The sequence below is a fragment of the Ambystoma mexicanum genome, chromosome 6p, assembly GCF_040938575.1.
Source record: "Ambystoma mexicanum isolate Mex_15411 chromosome 6p, UKY_AmexF1_1, whole genome shotgun sequence".
Classification (NCBI taxonomy): domain Eukaryota; kingdom Metazoa; phylum Chordata; class Amphibia; order Caudata; family Ambystomatidae; genus Ambystoma; species Ambystoma mexicanum.
The window spans coordinates 167,253,517-167,267,662 of NC_090935.1; the positions used below are offsets into that span (position 1 = coordinate 167,253,517).

At 47.7% G+C, this 14,146-nt stretch overlaps 1 protein-coding gene across 18 annotated transcripts in view; it reads right to left on the bottom strand.

Moving 5' to 3' along the window:
* CELF4 (CUGBP Elav-like family member 4) overlaps nucleotides 1-13,737 on the bottom strand; it is a 1,533,185-nt gene extending 1,519,448 nt beyond the window's left edge. For 4 of the 18 annotated variants that reach the window (XR_011280606.1, XR_011280603.1, XR_011280605.1 and 1 more), the window contains exon 1: nucleotides 13,279-13,737. Coding sequence is in view for 13 of the 18 variants with exons in the window: in XM_069626873.1 (XP_069482974.1) it covers nucleotides 13,279-13,531 (253 nt within the window). In the remaining 5 variants the exon portion in view is untranslated. The remainder of the gene's footprint in view (nucleotides 1-13,278) is intronic. The other 14 variants (XM_069626870.1, XM_069626876.1, XM_069626872.1 and 11 more) reach the window with 9 other exon arrangements.
* Nucleotides 13,738-14,146: the final 409 nt, after the last annotated feature.

Here is a 14,146-nt window from a genome sequence, read left to right on the forward strand (position 1 = left end):
ACATCATATCACATTCACAGGGCTATTATTCTTAACTGTATTCCCATGTTCCATAGTGACCCCAATTGCCCCCACCAACACTTCCAGAACCAAGAAGCACCATTCATCTATGGGCAACCTGATTATTAAAAGCTACCGTCAACTAAAGGGTGTTCCCTTTACGCTGATCACAAGCTACTGGCAACCACTTCAGAACGGCCATAGCCATTAACAGTTATTTCTGGACCTTGTTTTATTCTGCTTATGTCAACACCTAGCAATCATGGATACAAGACAGTAACATACACACGGATGTTGTACTACTGATAACGACAAACATGCATTTTCCCTGGACATATTAATGTCATTACATAATTGGTCATCAAGGCAACCCCTGCAATAACCTGTGGCTAGAGGGAACGTTGGACGGCCGTTGCTCATGGGCTTGGTCAACAATGCATATGAGATCGTTGCGGTTTGTCATTGTGTCCAAACTCTCTCCCACAGCTTTCGGCACACAAGCCGCACATGCCACAGCTTCAACCAGTAGCAATCCCTGGAAATTCACCTCCGTTTCAGACACCACTGAATTATGCACTGTGGGACTGCAAATTAACTCAATTGCTTGCATTATGTTACATAATATTTATTAATGTGTATTTTTAAAGCGCTCACACAGCCCGGGGGCATCGAGGCGCTGGTACAGGAATATGTCTTAGTTGCGTATATTTATAACACGCTTCATACCCAGAGGTTTCTAAGTGCGGACCCGGGGATCGAACCTGTGTTGCTTTGTGTCATCTTGTTTTCAAGGCGAGCACGTTGCCGCTGAGGTATCATCTTATAGGACATTGATTCATCAAACCCGGACAGACGGTTCTTATAGCCCGACGTCATTGTGGTTGAAGCATTGGGGTATGTTTAGCAAACACCATCAAAGTATTGCAGTATTGAGTGGCAAACCACCTGCTGGGCATGACATGATATGCCCGTAGGTAACTGCTCTGATGAGCAAAGCTGTAAAATGTCGCTGTGAATCTCTGCCCAACGGGCTGCTAACACGTTGGAATCCCTATGCCCTTTCATCCTTCAAATGTCGATAACATGTGCATCAATGAGTTTGGTCATGGTAACACTCTGTATTTATAGAGCTAGCGAATAGTTTGATTGGGAGGGCAAAGCATCCAATAAATATTGCAATGCTGACAAATGCTTTTCTGATTTTATACTAATTGACCTTTTCACAATTGACCTCGGGAGAATTGACCTCGGGAGAATTGACCTAATTTAGAAGGTCAATTAGTACATATATGCGGGGGGAAACCCCCCGCAACCCACCTACCCAATCCAAACCCCCCTGAATACCGCCAACCAATCCCCTTACATTATTTATAATCCAAACCCAACTCAATACATAAATAAAATAACTAAAATAATATAAAGGTCAATTGTGCAGATGGTCAATTCGGACCACTTTAATTAGGTCAATTGTGCAAAAGGTCATTTGTAAAAGGTAAATTTGGGTAATACCGCTTTTCTAACATCCAATGCGAGTACCCTTGCTGGTTTCACATCAGCACTTCCTGTTATAGTACAAATGAACTTGAACAACACGAATAATAGTTCCGGCATGGAGGAAACGTTGACTTCAATATGTATACACATCTCTCTCTACGTTTCAATGACTAATCGTAGTGAGCTCAGTCTTCCTTCCTAAAGTAAGACCCCCATGTCTTCTTTTGCATTTGTCCACTCCTTGCTTATTTTCTTATGCACATATTATAAGTTAATGAGTACAATTACCACTTTGAAGGGGTTGCTAGAAAGGCACTGCAAAGTCTCATAATTGCTTCTCTATCCCTTTACGCGTGATGCTGCTCGTTTTGCTACGGCATCACTGAACAAGGATATGGGACCGTATCTGCTTCTTGCTTTGCTGTTGCAGCCGGTGCCAGGCTATTATGCAAGTCTATGCAAAAAGGACGAGCATACTCGTCCTTGGCACTTAAGGGGTTAAGTGAAATGCGTCCATCCACTTCTATGTGTCTAGGTATATTTTGGATTGTAATTGCTTTGGAAAGCGTGTACTACAAGGCACGTCCAACGCCTACGTTTCTCCAGGCATACTTGCAGGAACACAACATCTATAAATAGATGTCCGGTGTTGACATAATGAGTCACAAACTATTTCCAATCAAATAGGATAGGGAGATTGCTGTACACCTTCGGAAGTCCCAGTTCTTACTAGTTAACCCCACTCTCTCCCTATCTCGTATGAGCAAGTCCTAGATCTTACTTGCTAACCCCAGTCTCTCCCTATCTCTTGTGAGCAAGTGCTAGATTTTGCTAGCTAATCCCACTCTCTCTCTATCTCATATGAGCAAGTCCTAGATCTTGCTATCTAACCCCAGTCTCTTCCTGTCTCTTGGGAGCATGTCCTAGACCTTGCTAGCTAACCCCCAGTCTCTGCCTATCGCTTGTAACAAGTCCTAGATCCTACTGGCTAGACCCAATCTCCCGCTATCGTTTGTGAGCAAGTCCTAGATATTGCTAGCTAACCCAGTATCTCCCTATCTCTTGTGAGCAGGCCCTATTTCTTACTAGCTAACCCCACTCTCTCCCTATCCCGTATGAGCAAGTCCTAGATCTTACTAGCTAACCCCAGTCTCTCCCTATCTCTTGTGAGCAAGTGCTAGATTTTGCTAGCTAATCCCACTCTCTCTCTATCTCATATGAGCAAGTCCTAGATATTGCTATCTAACCCCAGTCTCTTCCTGTCTCTTGGGAGCCAGTCCTAGATCTTGCTAGCTAACCCCCAGTCTCTGCCTATCGCTTGTAAACAAGTCCTAGATCCTACTGGCTAGACCCAATCTCCCGCTATCGTTTGTGAGCAAGTGCTAGATCTTACTAGCTAACCCCAGTCTCTCCCTATCTCTTGTGAGCAAGTCCTAGATTTTGCTAGCTAATCCCACTTTCTCTATCTCATATGAGCAAGTCCTAGATCTTGCTAGCTAACCCCAGTCTCTCCCTGTCTCTTGGGAGCAAGTCCAAGACCTTACTAGCTAACCCATCCTCTCCCTATCTCTTGGGAGCAAGTACTTGATCTTGCTAGCTAACCCCCAGTCTCTGCCTATCGCTTGTAAACAAGTCCTAGATCCTACTGGCTAGACCCAATCTCCCTCTATCGTTTGTGAGCAAGTCCTAGATCTTGCAAGCTAACCCCGGTATCTCTATATCCCTTGTGAGCAGGCCCTAGTTCTTACTAGCCAACCCAACTCTCTCTCTATCTTTCTGAGCAAGTCCTAGATCTTACTGGCTAATCCCAGCCACTCCTTATCACTTGGGAGCAAGTCCTAGATCTTGCTAACTAACTCCTGTTTTATCTCTTGTGAGCAAGTCCTAGATCTTAGCAGCTAACCCCAGTGCCCCCTTTACTACTGGCATGAATTGATTAAGTTTGCAATTCTAATATACAATGCCCTAAATGGCCCAAACAGGCAATTAAACGATATGGACAGGATGAAGGAAAGGACTAGATGATCAAAAGATCCTTCATTCATTGTTTCATTCTTGTTGTTGCGTCCCTCAATGGCGTAAACAGGTGCCAACCCATGCCTCTCTAACAAACACACTTCCGAACGCTGTGGCTTGTGCGCTAATGTGCTTCATGTCACTTTTCACACTCTTGTTCTATGTCTCTATGTTAGAATCCGCTTTTAGAAAGATAAGCATATACGTGCTTTCTGTTGAGGCCGCCAAAATCTGAAAGGTATCTATAGTGTGAGGGAAACTGAACTTTGGTTGCTAGGTGCTTGGCGCTAAAGTACTCTCTATGGTATTACCCAAATTGGTCGTTTACAATTGTTCGAATGAACAATTGACCGAATTTAAAGGGTCACAATTGACCTTTTCACAATTGACCGAATATATATATATATCGGTTTGGTAATATATATATATATATATATATGTATATAGTTTTGGGGGGTTTGGCGTTGGGTGGGGGGTTGTGGGGGGTTTCTTCCCACATATATGGTACAATTGACCTTCACAATTCAGTCAATTGTGAAAAGGTCAATTGTCATTTGAGCAGTTGTAAAACGATCAATTCGTATACAACCCTCTCTATCTGCCTCTATAGATGTTTATCTGTCTATTTACAAGTCGGTATAAGTATCTATCTATCTATCTATCTATCTATCTATCTATCTATCTATCTATCTATCTATCTATCTATCTATCTATCTATCTATCTATCTATCTATCTATCTATCACTGTGGGCTATCTGTCTGTCTATCTATCTATCTATCTATCTATCTATCTATCTATCTATCTATCTATCTATCTATCTATCTGTCTGTCTATCTATCTATCTATCTATCTATCTATCTATCTATCTATCTATCTATCTATCTATCTATCTATCTATTTATCAATCACTGTGGGCTATCTATCTATCTATCTATCTATCTATCTATCTATCTATCTATCTATCTTCATCACCTAACTACCTTTCTTTCCTCTCTCTGCCATCCATCTATGCATCATCTGTTTCTTTTTGCCATCTCCTTCTCTCTCTCTTCTACGCATGAATCCTCTCGCTCTCTCATACTGACAGACATTCACCCTCTCTCCTCTCTCTCTCCCCTCTCTCTGCCACACGCGCTCTTTCTCTCTCCATCTCTCACCCTCTTAATCTTTTAGTGTCTATTTGCCGTATTTGTGTTTCTTTTTGTTTTTGTGGCGATTGCCCCCACACTAGGTTGCGCTCCCTTCTCAATGCCGTGGAGATCTGCGCCATGAGCCAGGGTTGTGTAGCTCCACGGCAATTATCTGCTGTCAGCCCCAGCGCTTAATTAGAACAGGTTCCTATTGCAATCTGATTGGTTGACAGCCGTGCTCGGTGTTCACATGCGGGATCTGTCACCCAAGCTGTCACTCTCTCACAATAAGACAGCAGCAGCACGGTCCCTCGGATGCAATGTGTGCCATGTACAGAATCCCCGGTTTAATAGAATACCCTGGCATGGAGCCAGGGAGAGGCACACTAAAGAGAACTCTGCAATCTCATATCATACAAATATCAATAACACTGAATAAAATATAATTCCTAAACACGTCGCTCGGTGGAACATATTAAAAAGATCCTCTAATGTGGAGCTCCCCTGGCTAGGTGAGTGCAATCTTAGGATACCCCTGACAAACTGTGTGAAAGACACTAAATGCAGGGACTGTGCAGTGCGACAGCATGTCCAGTTGTGCAGAAGATCCAGTGCCTGACATTGGCCGTCCAGATGTTTCAACAACTTTCGGCTATGATATGATAGGTTATTTATAGCACGCTTAAAACTCAAAGGTTTCTAAGCGCGGACCCAGGGATCCAACCTGTGGTGCTTCGTGTCATCTTGCTTCCAAGCAAGAGCGTGTTCCCCCTGAGCTATCCTCCTGAGACAATGGCAGATAACCTGGCCCTAAATTCTCTCAATGGGTGGCCTGCACTTTACAGCATGGCGTGTATGACTCTTTGTAGTCAGCGCTTAGTGTACCCTTGCTTGTCCTCTCTTCCGCTGCATCGTTGGTCCCCCTCCTATCCTCCTTCTACCTCTTCTCTGCCCAACCTTTGGTTTAGGACATTCAAAGTGATTCGTTACTTGGAATGTAGCATGATACAAGACACCAAACAAAAGAAAAATAAGTCCCAATCTTCTATACTCGAACTAAACAAACAAAATTAAAAAAGCCAATCCAACTCAAGCAAATGATGAAAAAGTTTTCAAATAAACTACAGCATCAAAAAAAAAATAAAAAAAATAAAAATAAAAAAATAAGTAAGATACAGGGCCTTCGTGACAGGAGCTGACGCCACGTGCCTGGGTTCACACACTAATGAATATTGGGGAACGTATGAGTGCTGATTCCACAGTCAACCACAGACTACACATCCCCACCCTGTTATGTACCCAAAATGCTTGGCATTCAAGACCTCAGGAGGCTTCTGCATCCACCCAAAATGCCCTAGCGCCGGGGACCACTCCGGTGGTGATAGTGCGTGGTATAAATATCATTTAACATTAACAGAGTATAACATAGAAATCTGTAAAAATGAAATCGATCTCCCTGGCCGTATAAGAAGAACTGTGGGGACATAAGTACATGCCTACCGGCACATTCTCACAACACATACAGAGATGGTGCTGGTCTTATACAGGACACGTTGTGTGCAGCACAACAAGTAAACCACCGAGGCAAAAAAAGAAGAAAAGAAAGATTATTAAAATGTTTTTTTTTTTTTTAAACGACCAGGAATTAGTTTTTTATTGTGATATAATGCCTTTTATGGTCCAGTTGAAGGTGCTTCTTAGATAATATGTCGACGCCTTAACCAAGGCTTGTTTAATTCACTTTGAGAAGGTGATGCATGGCCTGTGGCAAGGAAAGTGAATGTGAGCGCTTTGGAAACAGACGTGAAATCAGACAGGAAAGTTTGGCCCCTGTGAAGCGCTGGGAGGCTGGACCCGAAGCGGCGCATCACGGAGGAGAAACTGCACTTCACGTGCTAGCGGCTGCTGAATGGGGAGCAAGGTCCCATTCTGGAAAGCACGCGATGGATCCTCCACCCACGCGACCAAAGAAGGAGCATGGAGGTCTCGGGTCCTAATGCCGAGTGTGTCAGGTGTGTGAGACCACTGTGGTGTCAGCATGTGCACTGACCGCGCTGTGTATTTCAGAACGCTGGCGGAACACACCGGGGTGACTATCGCTACGGCTTGGTCTGCGTCTTCTGGACCAGCCTTGGAGCACCCTTGCTGCTTGCGCTAAGCATTCGAGGCATTTGGGACCACCCTAGAATCATCTGGCATCAGCCCCTGATCTAAACGTTCCAACCATGTAGAACTCCCTGGGGGGCACACTGAGTGTTGGCGCTCGGTGCTCCATGAATTTGGGGCCGACACTGGATCATCCTGGTCATCCGAGCGAAGTGATCCGCGCATTTTGGAGCATAATTACAGCACCCGGGATGTCTGAGCTGAGGGCTCCATACATTTGGGACAGCCATAGGAGCAGCTTCAGTGCCTATATAGCACCTATACACATTGTGTTCCAAAGGGCTTCAAGGCAAGGGAGGGAACAAGGGAAAATACAATGACATTCTGACAGGCCATGAACAGTAAGAATGTGAAATTAAGTATCGTTCTCGGCCTGGCGGCATTTCCGATATTATCTATTCTGAATGTGCCATGCCTTTCTGGCTGCCATTGGTAACACCTGAGCGACTGTGCTGCGTGCTCCAGGGGTTCCTGGCTACAGGAAAGGAACCTTGGGTGGCAGAAAGGGAATCCAAAATGGAAAATGCTTATTAGGAAAGTGGGCCTCAGTGCAAGGCATTTGCATAAAGTGTTCTTCTTGTAATTGGCCCAGGAATGTTTCTGTTCTATGAGTCTCGCCAGGATAGCTCAGGGGCAAGGCGCTCGCCTTGGAAGCAGGACGATGTGGAGCAACACAGGTTCGGTCCCGGGTCCGTATTAAGCACATTATAAATAACCAATGATATGCTAAGACTTAGGGCCCACGGTTCAAAGTGACTTTGCACTGCTAAAAAGTGACTTTGCGCTGCCGACACAAAGCCTGAATCATGGAACTGTGCAAAGTGAATTTTTGCGCTGCAAAGAAAATACACTTTGCACAGTTCCATGAGTCAGGGTTTGTGTCAGCAGAGCAAAGTCACTTTTCAGCAGTGCACTCACTTTGAACCGTGCAAACAATTCCATGAATCGGGCCCTTTGTATGAAAGAAGGAAATTCTCTGTGCTGTTGTAGCACGCCGGTTGAAATATATTGCTATTTAACTATAGGCTGACAATGTACTAATAATAAGCTCATTAGGAGCTGGGCAGTAGGACATTGTCTTGACTAAGAACACCACGAATACAAATGACTACACCTGTGGTCAACTTCCTGTGACTGCTGCCAAAGGGCCCGAGATAATGAACCGTGGATGTAGAGAAATGGCGGTGCACCCAGGACCAGACAAAAGAAAGCGCAACAGGTGCATGGGTGTGGAGGATTAAGCATGCACCTGCTCACTGCCACAATCATTTTTTAGGCTCCAGTTCTGATTTTGTTGTAATTGTGTTGAACCGGCCACACTCAGGCGTAGGTCCTTTGTGTGCAAGCACTAATGCTTTTTTGTGTGCTTTTTTTCTGTGTTACGCAGATCCCTTACTTGTGTCTAAATGTGTTCCACACTTATAAATAGAGTCCTCTTTGGGTGCCCCTCCATAAGAAGAGCATCTGTATTTTGTTTGTTCTCAATTAAGGCCGACCGGTCCAAATGAGAGGGAAGGGACCGGTCCGCGCAGATGACCTGCGCGTGAAATGCGATTCACTCGTTACGAACTGCAGCACGCAATGGACCTGGCACATGTGACAATAGGGAACATGCACATTGCTGAAATAATGCTGTGCATGGAAGTGCCACCTGAATAATAACTGCTGAGCTTTAATCAAGTTTATGCAAAAAGGACCCGCATACTCATCCTTAGTACTTAAGGGGTTAATGCATGTAATCCGCCTTGATATGCACAATTTCACATTTTCTTTGAGCATCTTAAATTTTAGCCAATGATAGGGTGGGGTGTACTGTTCTGATGTTTCATGTTTTTCTACAGTGCTTTGTGCCACTACTTTGTGTGGCCAAACGACATCACCAGCTGCCATTCTAGTGAATGTTGTCCGCCCGCTGGCATGGCAGTCTCATGGAACTGACCCCTTACCCTCCAGAGAAAGTAGAGGATTCTGATATCTTAAATGTGTGGGCTGTGCTAATGGGCCATGCCTTTGCTTGCATGTTGATACTGCAACGAATGCAGGCCGCGGCCAGTGCACGTGCTTCGGCAGCAAAGCTTGCGGAAGCCTACTGGGACAGCTGTGTATTCAAGTCATTTCTAATTGATACATATTACACTAAACACCACTTAATGCATTGTTCAGTGACTGCGAGGCTAATGCACTAGGATGCTGCTGTCCGGAGAGCAGTAACCCTTGTGCCTGCCCGTAACCCATCCTGTAGGCATACGACTTTGCCAGCCACGGGCTGGGGAAAGAGTTTCCACGCCAACGCCTTTCCCACTTCAAAATGTGAATGTGTAAGCAGGGATCGAGCCCTAAAAAAGGTGTGGGGACTCTGACGCACCCATTGGGAAGTGACGTCACAGTACGTGACGTCATAGGAAGTGGACATTTATCTACGTGAAATATTCAAATTCCACTCGTATTTCTCAGTCGAAGGAAATGCACAGGGCAGATACACAATTGGCAATACAATATATGTTCCTATTGCATTGCTAGCTAATATAGAATTAAGAGTCACTGACAAAACATGTCCTGTGCATCTGAATGTCAATGTGAGACATTTTACTACTCCACCATAGGCGATTTGTGTGGTCTTATTGTTAACAGCTTACAGTCGCACGACCGGGTTCGAATACTGGCCGTATCAGTGCCCACCTCAAGTGGGTGCAGCAAAAAGTATTTTTTTTCAATTTCTTGAGCACACGGCGAGAGCCGTCCACCCTCTAACAAAAGTGGATGGATACCGTCCACCCGTGTGGTCCCTCGACTTGCACTCTGTAGAGTAACTGTGGGGGAAGAACAGAGCTGGATGCTAATATTAGACATCTTGCAGCAGACAGGATTTTTGTGGGAAAGATCCTCCCTGTGGGAGACTCTGGCTTCCAGTGACATGGTTCTGATGTTGACAATGGCCAATCCAGTTGGTTGTCTTTACTTCAACTCATACACCTCTTGCCCTCCTTACTTATGACTAGCCCCGGTTCTTTGGCACAACACATGCGACAGAGCAGGTTAGGACTCCATGTATGCACTGTAATTTGTTGACAGATGAGACCATTGCATCACTAGAGGAGAGAGTGATTTGCACACAGGGGAACCGAGATTGGAAGCAACCGCTGCAAATCGCCGGATTCTTTGGAGACCATATCCCTGTATTTTTAGCTGCTGTCAGTAGCCGGCCCTCTCCTCTCACTAGCCCCCGGCTATTGAAGCTTCATGAGCGGGCATGGAATGGGACACAGAGAGTGAGGCTCCGGGGCCATTAATATGAACTCTTAGTTTCACTGCAGAACAATCCCAGGTACAGGATGGGAGTACAGGATGGGAGTGCGGTCTGAATCAGCGAATTTCGAGTAGTCTTCTGAACTCTTCATTGCTGGTCCTAGAGTCGTCCTTTAAGTGCGCGTGGCACATTAGGTTTCGCACTTTTATAGGTTGGGCCCCCTAACAACCATCCAGGACCATCAAAAATTCTAGCAAACCCAGTTTTTAAACAATGATGTTCAGCAGGGCTCTTTGAGCTTAGCTTGAAGAGGACCATGGAACGTGGTTCTAAAACCCGGGAATGAGGCGCGTGGGAAAATACGAAAGGAAAAGGCAGCGCTGCTCGTTCCTTATGAGGCGCTTGTCATGCTTCTTGCCAAATAGTAATTAATCACTAGTGGCAAGCAAGTCATTTTTGCAGTTGCCAGAGGCGCCTTAAGAAAAAAATATACAGGATTAGTTAATAAATCAGAACCTTCAGGGGGGTGAATGGAATTAAATTTAAAGGGTGAACACAGTGACGGTGCCCCGGCTGACGTGCCATGCATCGCCGCCTTCACCGCAAAGCGCGCCCAAGAGGATTTCTTTCCTCGGGATCCCTCCCGCAGAGCTGGGATGCGTCCCAAGTTACCCCCTGCAGAGGGCGCATCGCCTCCCTCCCCTCATTTCCCCAATCCATTTTGCTGAGTCTGCAAATCACGGCCTGCTTTCCTAATGCCAGGCAGCTCAAACTCCTCCAGGCGTGCACTTAGGGAGCTGGGGGGTAAGGGGTTAATGAATTCCTGAATTTCCGCTGATCCTACACACAGCTCCCACACGCTGCCATTCAAGCAGCCCTAGCTCGGATTGGCCCGGTGTAGTCATATTCTGAACATTTTCCCAAACTGGAGCAAAGCCAGCGGTAGCTGCTTTCTGCTTCATGTACTCGCTCCCCATATCGAAAAACCTAAAAAAAAAAAAAACAGCAAAGGCGCGAACACAATACATTTCTGAGTGGCTGGCATCCAGGGGAGTTTGGGATCTGACACGCAGGATGTCGTGAGTGCCACACATCGGTGAAGGATTGCCCCACGTTCCAGGACACGCGTTTTCAGAATAAATCGGTCAGGCTCCAGTGAGGCACAGAAGAGAACATGGAGTCTTGCCTCCGTCTTTTCTCAGCTCATCGTTCTCACGCGTGAATTATTCCTGCCAGGTTTGGCATTGTACAGGCGACAGGAGCGTGCTTCGTTCCTGCCTGTCGCTGCCACCTTGTTTCAATAGTCCCGGCGATCCTGTACCTCCGGCTTCAAGCAGCACCTCATCAAAAGCGGCATCCATAGCGTGCTATTGCAGGACAGTTGCATGCATAAAACATGAACAGGCGGCCTCGCGTAACAGGTGTGTGTGGTGTGTGTGTATGTAGTGTGTGCGTTCGCATTATCCCGCGCTGACTAAGCCTGCCTTCTCGTGGAAGTGGTCTTTCCGTGTTCATTGTGACTTTTTTTATTCTGTGGGTGTTTGTCAGTCGCAGTACTCACATTGAAAGCCCCCCTGAACCCCATATGAATGTTTCATGGACTGCATTAATAGCATGGCTCACCAATTTCCCCAAAAATAATAAACACAAAAGCAACACCGCAGACAATGTCCCAAATGTTATTGGGGCGCAGTAAACAGAGGCCTCGGGCAAAGGGCTCGTGCCTTCGGCCTGTGCCACCCACCCTCCGAATGTGTGGGGCAGGATGGGCAAGGCTCTATTCATCAAGCCCCGTCTCTCACGCTTCCACGTTCCGCTCACTCTAAAATTAATGTTTCATGTATATTCATGCCGTGGTTTCGCACCCCACTCCACCTCCCTCGTTACTCTTAAAATCTATGCAAGTTCCCGCTCCTACTGACTTTCAAGACCGCCGGCCTGTGCAGCCCCCTCCTGTCTTCAATTATCGCCTGGCCAGGGAGCTAGTGTCTTTCCGCTCCGCCGACCCAGCTCTCAGTTATAGCTAGGCTGGACATCTCATAGAAATGCAAGCACTTTCAGCACCACGGGGCAGGACAGCTCCCTCCAGCACTCGCTATAACGGGGGCTCCCAGGCTGGGCAGCTCCCTGCGGCGTTCACGCTTTCAGGACCGCCGGACTGGACAGCTCCCGCCACATGCTGGGTGTTAACTACCCTTTACGTGCAGCACTGCCACCCTGGACAGCTACATAGCTTCTACTTAGAGCCGGATCTTGGACGGCTGAAATGTCATTCACACCCTGATATTCAGCTCTGTTTTGGGTGACCAGCTGCCGTGCCTTACAGTAGTGTTGGCTCCGACCGCATCGGGAACAAACTCCTTCCCCACCCTGGTTCAGCCCTTCTTGTACGGTCAGTTGCCCACTATCTTCCTACAGTATGCATTGTTACCCCCACCAGCATATAATTAGTTTTAAGCGCAAATATGCGGACGCCTAACCCCCAGTGCCAGCTACATTTCAGCACCTACAGCCTGAATGACTATGCGCTCCCGGCCATACTGACTTTTAGCACCTGCAGTCGGTGCAGGTGCACCTTACCGCCCATTGGTTCAGTTCTAACAGTGTGGGCAGCTGGATGCCCACAGAGAGCCACCTGGCTTCCAGCTCCCTGGCCGTGGACGGAAGCCTATTGCTGTTGAACTCGCGGAACAATGCCAGCAGACCCATAGCGTGGACAGCTCCCTCCGCCCGCTGGCCATGACTTTTAGCACTGCCTGGCAAGACAGCAGAAACACCCACAGCTGCCCCCTGTGCCAATACAGCAACATTAGGCCGGCAGTTGCCTGCACAGTCCCGCATCCCTACACCATTACATTTAGCACCCCAGGTTGGACAGTTGAACCCCCTCACCCGCCGCCCCCGCCCCCCATTCACCTCCCCTCGCACCACTGAATTCCAAACCCGAGAACGCGGGACAATAGCGCCGTCCTCCCGCCTCCTCCAACATTCCTCCAGTGCCGCTGACTTTCAGTCCCAGCACACTGGACAGCACCCTCGGCGCCCCTGAGGTTCAGCACACCTGGCTGGACAGTTCCCCATGCCCCTGGCTTTCAGCGGCATTAGACCGGACAGCCACAGACTAGTGTCTGCCCTCAGCACACCCCGTCCTCTCTGCTCCCTCTCTGCCCATGTCCCCGTCGCGGGAACGGAAGGACCGGCGGCGGGGGGGGGGGGGGACTCACCTTTGTGCATGCCGGTGAACCTGTCCTTCAGCACCGTCAGCTCGTAGATCTTGCCGAACTCCTCGAAGAGGGGTTTCAGGTCCTTCTCGTCCAGGTTGCGCGGGATCTGGCCGATGAAGAGCTTGATGGCATCATGGTCCTTCATGGGGATGGTGGAGCCGGGGCTGTGGCTGAGCCCGTTCATGTGCCCGTTGGCGCCGGGGTTGCTGCTCTCGGGCTGCCCGTTCGCTAACGTGGCCATCTTTATATACATAGAGGAGCGCGGTGTCTGCCTGCTCTGCCTCGCACGCTCTGGCTGCCTCTGCCCGCCTCTCCCGCACGCATACACACTCTGCACGCTCCCGCTCGCTGCTCTGGCCGCGTTTTTTTGTTACATTGAACAGACAGGATCTGTGTCCTTTCAGTTTAAACAGGCTGGGTGGGATCAATTGGCTGGCGGGCTGGAGGGGGGGATCTTGGAGACTGCTCCCAGACCCTGCTTCTGCGCAACATGCCTGCCCGCTCGCCTGCCCCCGGAGAGGCGCAATGGTATCTCCCAGCAGCCCAGGGCTATAAATATAACCAGGCTGGGAGCCAGTCCACCTCTGATGCGCCAGCAGAGCGGGGGGCTGTGGCGCTGCCCTGCGTTTACCAGCACCATTTCTCCACCGTGCTGTATACATATGTGGACCGATGTTATTTGCATGTAATGATTTCTGGACACCAAGCTGTGACTGGCATATTGTAACGCTGTTCCAAGTCCAGTCTTCACTCCCCTGCTTTTCGCCCCTTTAATTTGTTCGCCTTTTGTTTTAGCCTTCTCTCAATCTGAACCTTAATACAGACGCCTAGCCTTTCACCCGACATGTGACCCCCCCACCACCACCAC